This window comes from Parasteatoda tepidariorum, chromosome 5 (assembly GCF_043381705.1).
Source record: "Parasteatoda tepidariorum isolate YZ-2023 chromosome 5, CAS_Ptep_4.0, whole genome shotgun sequence".
Classification (NCBI taxonomy): Eukaryota; Metazoa; Arthropoda; class Arachnida; order Araneae; family Theridiidae; genus Parasteatoda; species Parasteatoda tepidariorum.
Window position 1 is genome coordinate 83,493,708 of NC_092208.1, and position 10,890 is coordinate 83,504,597.

General features: G+C 32.3%; 2 protein-coding genes across 2 annotated transcripts in view; both read left to right on the forward strand.

Moving 5' to 3' along the window:
- Positions 1–10,890, forward strand: part of LOC107437837 (rifampicin phosphotransferase) — a gene marked incomplete in the record, with an annotated part of 597,639 nt that overhangs the window by 367,161 nt on the left and 219,588 nt on the right.
- LOC107436885 (rifampicin phosphotransferase) overlaps positions 1–10,890 on the forward strand; it is a 74,650-nt gene that overhangs the window by 13,647 nt on the left and 50,113 nt on the right. The window contains exons 5-11 of the mRNA XM_043048080.2: positions 99–212; positions 3,860–3,975; positions 4,051–4,109; positions 4,896–4,948; positions 6,379–6,497; positions 8,522–8,663; positions 9,548–9,609. Of these exons, the coding sequence (XP_042904014.1) occupies positions 99–212; positions 3,860–3,975; positions 4,051–4,109; positions 4,896–4,948; positions 6,379–6,497; positions 8,522–8,663; positions 9,548–9,609 (665 nt within the window). The remainder of the gene's footprint in view (positions 1–98; positions 213–3,859; positions 3,976–4,050; positions 4,110–4,895; positions 4,949–6,378; positions 6,498–8,521; positions 8,664–9,547; positions 9,610–10,890) is intronic.

Below are 10,890 nucleotides of genomic sequence, written 5' to 3' on the forward strand. Positions count from 1 at the left end.
TATATATATATGTGCGTGTGTGTGTGTGTGTCTGATATTGGTAGATATACATGTTTTAGTTTAGCTAGTTAATCTTTTGTTTTTTCATAAATTCAAAGGTGGTATGCATCATCTGACGTGTATGATCCAACACTAACTACCAATCCAAAAGGATTCGCAAGTGCTATCGCGAACTCGGAATGGGAGTTCCCTTTTCATCCACCAGTTCAAAAGTGAGTAACCGGCTATAGATACATATTCAATTGATCTTTTACTTAATAAGAAAAATTTTGCCAATTACATACCTGCCAACTTTCACTCTTTCTGAGAATGAATTTTCCAAGTGATAGTAAAACAATTACCGAAAAACAACCTTATTCAAAAATATATTTATATATTTTTGGGAATATATATTGAATGGGCCCCTAACCCATTCATCATGAAGTATTTACAAGTTGAATTAAAAAACAATTTGAATTATGCAGCATTTAGGTAGCATTACAGAAGATCAAGCATATTTGCTTGATAAATTAAACATGATTTGATATTTAATATAAGTCATGATTTATGCTAAAGTAATATTTAAGTATGCTTTGATATATTTGTTGTAATTATTTAAACGTAGTGGTGGTCAAACTTATTTATTATTATTATTATAATTCAAAAATTTTAATGACATGACATGAGTTTCGTTACCACTTTAAATACAAAATTTAAATCTTCCGGAAAAACCGGAAGAGTTGGCAGGTATGCAGTTAATCAACCTTTTATGCTTTAGCTTCTCTGAATTTTTACCCTTTTGTGTCAGTGGTTTCACAGTGAAACTAATTATTTTTCAGCAGAGATTAAAACAACTGAAAAAATAATAGTTTTTATTCTTTAAATTACAGAATTTTATATAAAATACTTTAATATAATTATTATTTTTAAAGACGCGTTTGTCTCTCGTGATGTCGAGTGACAAAATTCTTCGCTACTGTTTATGACGATAAAACAGATCAAGATGCATTTAATCATCCCACTATTTTCTGCGGATTAGATATTAACCCAATTGTATATATTTATTCATAATATATATTTGTTTACTTAATATTGTAACACATTTGTGTTTAAAAAAGGCTTAAACTGAGTACAAATTGTCTTTTCGAAAGCTACCATTTTAAGATTAAAATTTCGATTATAAATTTAAAACTGGATTTTAGATTTAATAATGCAATCTAGTATACATGGAGTATCTTTGATTTTTTTAAAAATGGCAATCATAATGAAATAACTTTCCTACCGCTTTTTACGTTTTAAGCTGTTTGTTCCAGAAAAAGTAAGTACTTTGAAATTAGATCAGGTCTTAAAGGGTAAATAGTTTAACACTTTTCAATGATAGATATAGCTATAGTCTACCAACTTTCTACGCTTTACGGGAAAATTTCTTCCAGCTGTAGCGAAGTTTATGTTTTATTGCATTATTCTTTGTTTTGTAAATTTGATTTAAGGTAATTTCCAACACCACTACATTTAAATGATTCAAAACATCTCATGAATCACCACTTTGTTCATACTTTCTAGTGGGTCCTCCCTGGCCGAGTGGTATTGCCCGTCAAACGCTGTGCGAATCGTACGTTCGCATCCCACTGTAACCCTGGATGTATTCTCGTGATGTCTTCCTCTGAATTGTTCTATCTATCCTTCTGCTATACAAAGGTTTATAAGCCTACATTGAGTACACAAGCCTGCAAATGTATGCATTTCCGTTAAAGCTAACTTTCTCGTGGTAAACATACCCAGGGGAGCTTTAAGTTCTACCCTTTTTGTAAAATTTTATTCCAGTGGTCGTTAAGGTTCTAATGTAGTATTTTTCATTCATTTAAATTTATTTCTACACGATTAAATGAATTTATTTAAAAGTTCATATGCAGTGTTCCACCTTGTTCCAACTCTGTGGCATGTCTTCGGAACATCCTCAGACATGTTTCCCTGACAGTCGTCAATAGCCCATTGTGAGACGCAGATGAAGTACTTACCTACCTTTTCGAAGTAAAAAATCAATTAATAGAATGGGGAAATTTACTATTACCACTTTAAATACTTTTTTGCCAGGTCGGTATCTATGCATAAGTAGGCCTGCCGACTATTACGCTTTTTGCAAAGTAGAGTGGTAGGCCTTAGAAAACCAAAGCCTCCAGAATTTTTGGCCATTTTGATAACATTTTAAACGCCTCACCACTAAAGAGCGGGAAAAAAACCGTGTTTCATATAAATTTTTAAATTATGCATCTCTAGTGGTGAGGAAAATAAGTTTAAATGAGTAAAAAAATAATACATTAAAACATAAACAAAGATGCCAACTGCTCCGGACACGCCAAAATAATTGTAAAAACGGTAAATAGCTACAGAGTAAATTTTGCAAATATTTGACTATTTTGCTTGCTTTTTAAAAGGTACAGAGATGCCAACTAGCTCCGGACAAAGAATAAATATTTTCGAGTGGTAGTTTATTAATTGTGATTCTTGATTTAATAAATTCAATTGATTAGGTTTTTGTCCACCACTATTTCTAAATAATTCGAAGGCTTATATAATTCACCACTTTGTTATAGTCAAGCTACAGAGATGCCAGCTGCTCCGGACACGCCAAAATAATTAAAAGAGCGGTAAATAACTACTTAGTAAATTATGCAAATATTTGCTATTTCTGCTTTTTTTTAGAAGGTATAGCATGATTTAATTACTATATAGTGGTGAATTACATAAGCCTGCAAATTATTTAGAAATAGTGGTGGATAAAAATCTACTAAATTGAATTTATTAAACTGAGAATCACAATCGATAAACTACCACTTTAAAGTATATATTTGCTGTCCGGAGCAAGTTGGCATCTCTGAAGCTATACTAAACCTTTTAAAAAACAAGCAAAATTAGTCAAACATTTGCAAATTTTAGTTGTATTTATTTACCGTTTTTTAAATTATTTTGACGTGTCCGGAGCAGTTGGCATCTCTGGGTATTGTATTAACCCTTTCGCGCCGACTGTCACAAATACGTGACAGCATGAAACTGTATCAATCAGGATAAAAAGATAAAACTGGTAATCAAAGTAATTCTTTAGCAGTTTATTTGTGGGCGGAGTTATAATTGTTTGATTTATTTAATTCACCATTACTTTGTTCAAAATAAAACTATTTAGTTATACTTTGAACTAACATTNGTGAATTACATAAGGCTACAAATTATTTAGAAATAGTGGTGGATAAAAATCTACTAAATTGAATTTATTAAACCAAGAATCACAATCGATAAACTACCACTTTAAAGTATATATTTGCTGTCCAGAGCAAGTTGGCATCTCTGAAGCTATACTAAACCTTAAAAAACAAGCAAAGTTAGTCAAATATTTGCAAATTTTAGTTGTATTTATTTACCATTTTTTAAATTATTTTGACGTGTCCGGAGCAGTTGGCATCTCTGGGTATAGTATTAAGTAAGTACTGTAAGTGAATTATATAAGCCTGCGAATTATTTAGAAATAGTGGTGGATGAAAATCTACTCAATTTAATTTATTAAACCAGGAATCACAATTGATAAACTACCACTTTAAAATACATATTTGCTGTCCGAAGCAAGTTGGCATCTCTGCATAGACATAGCTACCATTAGAATAAATTTTTACAAAAAATGTAAAGTTGGCAACCCTGCATACGACAGCTATACTAAATCAGCTTTCATTAATACCCTTCTTATTTTTCTTTTTATCATACTATGCTTTATAAATGTTGTTGTTGTGGCTTATTTTTCAACTGTCTGACCAAGGCAAACAAGATCCTTATAAGACCATTTGCAATCAGAAAATCAAAGTATAGGCTAATTATAATTTATTTTTTTTAGATTCGTAGAGAGCATGAATTTTTACTGTCAAATGGGTAATTTAAGAGGGACGATTTCTGTAAATGAAGAGCCAGACTACGAGATTAATTTGTTTGGAGAAAAAATAAGAAATTTAGGTAAAACAAGGTCTTGTTATCCCAATGTTTCGTAAATGTTTGGATGATCATTAATAATTCATTTTACTGTTTCAGGAGATATTTCTCATACCGCTGGATGTCAGTTTGAAAATTTGATTGGATATGTGCCAGAGGTATTTTAAGTATCATTTATACTCATACATGGGAACGTTACTTTTAAAAAGTAACGAGTAAAAGTACTTTAAGCAAGAGTAACGACCAAAAAGTAAAACGTTTTGATTTTAAAAAGTAACGAGTAAAAAGTACTGGTAAAAGTAACAGTACAAAACAAAAAAAAGAAGCGATTTTAAAGTATATTTCAGGGAAATCGCAAATTTAAAATAATCGTAAATTTTATTAAAAAATGTTAGAAAAAATTATTTAAATGTATTAAATTTTAATTTAAAGGTATAAATTTTTAAAATGCAGGAAAATGTTGCGAAATTCCTTTGAAATAGTGAACGTTGAAAGAAACTAAACGAGAAATCGAAATTTTATATTTGCGTATAATAAGGAATTTTAAATTACACTTATTTTAAAACTGTTAAATCTTTAGAAATTTAGTTTTTACATTTGGAATTTTCAGCAACACATTAATTTTACGTTAAATTTATAAATTTAAAAAATGAATTTCAAAAATTTCGAAAAAAAGTTTTTAAAAGGGATAACTTTTAAAATATTTCAGAAGAAAAAAAGATTTTTTTTTTACATTCTACAAATAGTTGTATTTTTTCCTAAAAAAAGTAACGTAAAAATTAGTAAATTTACTAAATCTAAAAAGTAATGAAGTACAAGTAAAAGTACGTACTTTTTTCTTTTACTTTCGTTACAATTAACGAAAGAAAAAATTCTTACCTCATATGCCTATACTGTACGAAAAGAAAAATTTCATAAGAAATAAAATTTTTGTTTGTTTTCAGAATGGTTATGGGTTTCATTTGTTGAAAGCATCAGTCCCAAAAATTTTCAAAAAGTAAGTAAAACTCTGAACATAGATGCGTTGATGAAACTGAAAAAGCCTATTATAGAAAAGGGTTACAGCTAATTTGGGAAAATGAACATAACTGTTAAAAAAAATTATATGCTTTTCATTTCATCTTCTTTAACATTCGTTGTCTATTTTCTCAAACACACATTTTGAGCTTCGTCTGTTTTATAAAAACACATTTTGAGCTATGTCCAACATTAAGCCCGCATTTTGAGCTTTGTTTGTTTTCTTAAATATACATTTTGTGCTATGTCCATTTTCTAGCATGCATTTTGCGTATTTTCCGTTATCTTAAATACACATTTTGAACTATATTGATTTCTAAGCACTCATTTTGCGGTTTGTTCGTCTTCTTAAACATTCATTTTGAGTTATGTATATTTTTAAGCATGTATTTTAGGCTTTGTCCGGTTTTTTAAGTACTTTTTATAGCTATGTACAAAATAAAAAGTTCTCAATCAGTAAGATTAGTTGCATGAAATCATTCCGGAATATTTTTTCCCAAATACGACATTTTGTAAAGATGCATAAAATATCTTTATAAGAAACTACGTTAGAGAATTTATACTTTGAAGATACACACTTAGAGAATACACACATTTTCCAGAGTTGACTACTTTTTCAGTTTTAAATATTGCTGTATCATAATATCAGGTTAAAATTTACACATTTATAGTATTATTAAAATGATAACATACTGTTCATTTTCTTTATAGATAAACTACAAATATGTAATAATTTAATTATCCGTCTTTATCTCTTCTTAGGAGAAATAAAATGGAAATTTATAATAAAATAGAAATCTTATTAGGAGAAATAAAATGGAAACCTTGAATCTCAGCGTGTCAAAAAAAATGTCTGACGACATTTGGGCACTACCATTGTTGCCATCGCCAGTAGAAACCAACAAAAATGGCAACATAATCTTTCTCAAGATTATTGAAAAATATTTAAATTTAACTACCACTCAAAAATTAAGAAAAAAGAATTTATGAATTTACTTAATATTTTCGTAATCATATCTAGGGTAAAAAAATAATAAGTATTGATTCTCAATCAAGGTAAATCTTGCACCCGATAGCGAATAAGTATTTTCGAGTGGTTGTTCTTTACTGTGTGATTCTTGGTTTAATAAATTCAATTTATCAAGGTTTTTATTTAAATTATTCACCTCTTATCATGATGTGGAGTGACTCCGAACACGCCATCAGTCTAAGTCTAAATGATGACGTCATGTTAAACTTTCTAAAAAGCAAGCAAAATTATCTAAATATCAGTAATTTTTAGTTTGTATTTACTTACCGTTTCTTTAAAATTTTTTTGGCGTATCCGGAGCAGTTGGCATCTCTGCATACATATAAATTGCATTTATCTCAAGAGAATTATTTACTTTAATTTGCTTCATTCTTTCTTAGTATGTCTGCGGGATTCCTCATTGATCCTCTCGGAGATATTAGCGTAATCAAAGAAATTGATGTAAAGACATCCAGTCAAGTAACGCCATTGCAACCTATAGAAGCGAGATTTTCAACAGGTTAGTTATCTAAAAAAAAAAAAAAGTTGAATTTACAGTATGCAAATTCCTATTAAATTAAATAGATGACTTACAAACCATGTCTTTTTGTGATGGTAAAATATACTCCCTTTCTGCCAAATCAGTTGCTCCATTTTAATACTTTTTTACCGATTATTGATATTGATGATTTCATGACCTTGTTTTAGTATTTTTCAGTAATTTCTGTGTGCTATGAACAACATTTAATAAACAAGCATTCCTCCTTAAATCGATAAACATTTAATTTTAAAAATCCATGATTCGCAAGCCTTAAAGCCATGCCCCATTTTGTAGGGAATCTCCCCTGTAAGGAATCACTCCTTGGAATCTCTACACAATTGCAGAAAGCTGTCTTCTAAATACAAAATCGTGAATTTATGAGTACGAGTAATATAATTTCATTTGCGTCGATCTACTAAACTGCATCGGAGGTTATTTATGACTCCATCTTCTTTAAATGCAGCAACTAATTTAGGATAAAATTTTCGACCTACATGGTCATATTCTGTTTAAAAAACTTTGATGAGGGATAAAGAAATCAAAAGGAACTATTTAAGTGTTTGTTTACTTAAGAAAACTGAAGTAAAAAGCGTTCTTTTGAATATTACTATAATTTTAGAAAAAAAAATCATACATAAATATCGTAATTCTAGAGAATTTAGCATTCACTTCAACATTACAGAAACATTTCTAATATTTTTTAGAAAAATGCGTTTACTTTTTCTTATATCCGTCAATGAACAGCTGACCCAGCTTTGTTGTTGTTGTTGCAGTTCATTTACGTCGCACTAGAGCTGCACAATGGGCTATTAGCGTCGGTCTTGGAGACATCCCTGAGGATGATTCAAAGACATGCCATCAAAATTTTGATCCTCTGCAGAGGGATGGCTCCCCTGCTTTGTTAGCCCGACGCCCTAGTCGAGCACTTTACGGTAGAACAGTTTAACGAGGACGTATTCCACACACCCTCGGTCCCTACGCAGACTGATCCAAGTAGTCACCCACCCGCACACTGACCGCAGCTAGTGATGCTTGACTTCGGTGATCTGGTGGAAACCGTGTCTTTGCGATCAGTCCACTGCAGAACCAATATTTGGGTTTATGACTACTAATGTTCTACTCCGTAGGCTTGTAATTTTGAACCAACACGGAAGACAAGGAAACTCCTGTATCAGTACCCCCAGAGGTATTGATTTGTTATGGGAACATGGAGGACTTTGCGACTCGACAGATTTAACTTGCATCAGTCACCGTTTACTAGGCGGGTCTACGGCGTTTCATGGCCACTGCGTAAAGCCATATCCCCTGCACATCCGGAGGTCCGAAGGACCCTGGCTCCCCGAACACGGAAACACACAGCCGTCACCCAGATTCTTAGCAGGCACTCAGATGAAGCGTGTGTGATCCCGCGCATCTAGTGCATAATCCTACAACCCTACAGACTCACTCAAGCTCGTCTGTCTGAGCTTTCTGAAAGGAAAAAGTTAGTGCATAGAAAAATAATAGTTACATCGACAAGAAGTTACAACAGTGGCGAAAATAAAATATTAATCACTCCATAGCGTCCTCTGTAGTCCACTCATAGCGTCTTCCAACATCTTCCAAGGTTGCAAACTCATTGTCATCACGTTTGTAAGTAAGTGGTCGCTATTTCTCTGTTTGAAATCAATAAAGTTCAGAGGAATTCAGAAACTTTCCAGTCGGAGGATGCCTTGATGGGGTGGGGGTTGCCTCTCCCGCTGTCGGGCCTTGACTTTAATTTCCTGCAGTGGGTTTGGCTCCACCGCCCTGTGGCTTTGAATTCGGAACCAGCTCCGCCTCATCTACCTGATGACGAGATTTAGTGTTGCCATTTGACGTGCGTGACTCGGGGACATACACATATGTGACAATGCGGCTTTGGGTTCACCGTATTGATCCGAGGTAGTCCATTAAGGCTGACTATTTGTATGTAGAGAAATTTGAAACGAAAGAATAGTGAATAGCATTATTTTATATTGTAGGGGCGCCTTATAAATTAGATGGAAGTATGTCTGATGTACCTATAGTATTATATAGTGGTCAGAGGCAAAGCATATTTATAAAACTTTTTTTCATCAAATTCTCATTTCAAAATAGTACTGGCTATGGTTTATTTTTATCAGGGTAAGCAAAATTTTTTAGTTATCTCTTTCACTTCTTTGTAAATTCTTTGTAATTATATTTCTTGTGAAATTGCATCAGCTTCTAACAAGTATAAGAAATAAACATGCTTATACGTAATGATGTAAGAATCTGTTTCCGTTTAGAATTCTTGGCAGATAGCGTTGAGAAATTCTACACTTTAAGGCAATTCTTTGAGCACGTCAGATTATTCTATTGAACAATTCTTTAAGCAATACTCATTATTCTATAGCGCAATTCATTATATAAAAAGTGCTTGTGACCTTTTTTTCAAAATTTTTAAATTTAGAGTAATACATAATGAAACTTTAGCTTGCATTTTCTAAAATAAAGGAAACAGTTCGAGGCTTTTGGTTAGTCTAAATGTTAAGAATAGATTGTGAAACATACGTTATTTCGGCGATTACTGATTCGCGTTGATTTATAAAAAATGTATTAAATTAGCTGTGTATACAAAATCAAGTTTTCTTAGAAAAATGGTTAAATCTAGCAAAAGAAGTATTCTGAATGTTTTTGATAGACAAATAGTGTATAGGGGAGAAATATTCTACCAGTTTTGCCTTTTCGCTAAACGGCCAGTAGGATAAAAATAATGAAATGCATGTATTTCTATGATTAGTCATACTCAGCAAAATACGTTAAATTTAAATTCGAAAAAACACGAGAATATTTATAAAAAGGAAATACACCATTGATTTTCTTTTCTGTTGTGTAACGGTTGGATATGTTTCCTTTAAATAATTTCTGTATTTGTCTTGGTTTGTTGAATATGTTTCTTTTAAATAATTTCTACACTTGTATTGAATTGTTGAATATGCTTCTTTTAAATAATTTCTAAATTTGTCTCGATTTCTTTGCAAAAATAGTGAAGTGTCTAATGAGATAACAAAAGCCAAGATCCCCATGCTTCACGCATTGTGTCCTAAAGGTAAGTTTTCGCAATAGAATTACTAAGATTATATATTTGGAACATTTATTAGGAGTTTTTTAAATCATTTTTTAGTGGTACTTTACGTTAGTGTTAGCTGAAATGTGAAATTAAACTTCCGATCCAAAACGTTTAAAATCATACATGCACGCTTAACTGTCAGCTGTCTAATTTAGGGCAGAGGAGTGCGCTTTTTTTTCTGTGGGGTCATCTATGGCCAAAAATACGACTTTGCCACGTACAATCATAGTTTGTTAGTAACGAAATAAGTCACAATTCATTTTGTAGACGATACTCATTTACACATCTTGCATCTATCCACTGATAGACATTTTGACCTCAGAGATTGATTTTTCACCGGTCTATTAATAAGTCACTTAACTCCGATTCAGTACCACCAGAGGTGTTTTTATAACCAACGTTGAACTACCGACCCAATTTTTAGGGTTTACAACTACTAATGTTCAACTCCGTTGCCTTGTAATTTTGAAACCAATCCAGAAGACAAGAGAACTCCTGCATCTAGTATTGGGAGAATTTTGCCTTCGTGAAGGAATTTTTGATGGAACTCACCAGGGAATGGAGAAACTCCCATGGTTAACCCGATGGCAAGGAGACTCTAACCCATGATCCGTATACCATTGAGGATGTTTTACGTCAGCACTATGATCGGTACAAGCTGGACGCGGAATTCGTATCGACCAGCTATTGCTGAGATTCGAAACCTGTTCACCTCATTGAAAGGCGAATGTTTTATCCACTGATCTATCATGGTTCCACCAGTGGTACTGAATTGTTAGGGAACTTGGAGTAATTTGTGACTCGACAGATTTAGCATGAACCATTCACTATCTTAAATAAGGAAAGTCTTCGGCCAGCGGGGGATTCAAACACACGACCTCTCGGAAATGGGCCCAATGCAGGGCTGGCAAATTTCTATCATTTTGTAAATTTTTTAAAAATTTATTTAAACTTATTTTCCACACCTCTGCACGTAAAAGATTTTAAAGATCATACGCAACGCCACTTTGTCCTATTTTTTCCGCGGAGAGAATTTTAACATCTTGACAAATTAATCAAAATTTCTGAAAGCTTTGGCTTTATTCGAAGCTCTTATAAATAGTGTCCTTTTTACAAAAGGACATCTTTTTGCAAGGGAAATATTTGCACCAACCAAAGTTCATATTCGAAGCTCTTAGAAATGGAGTACTTTTTACAAAGGAAGTATTTGCATCAACTTAAATGTGCGTAGCAATTTAAGAGCAGATTTCCCTTTTTAAT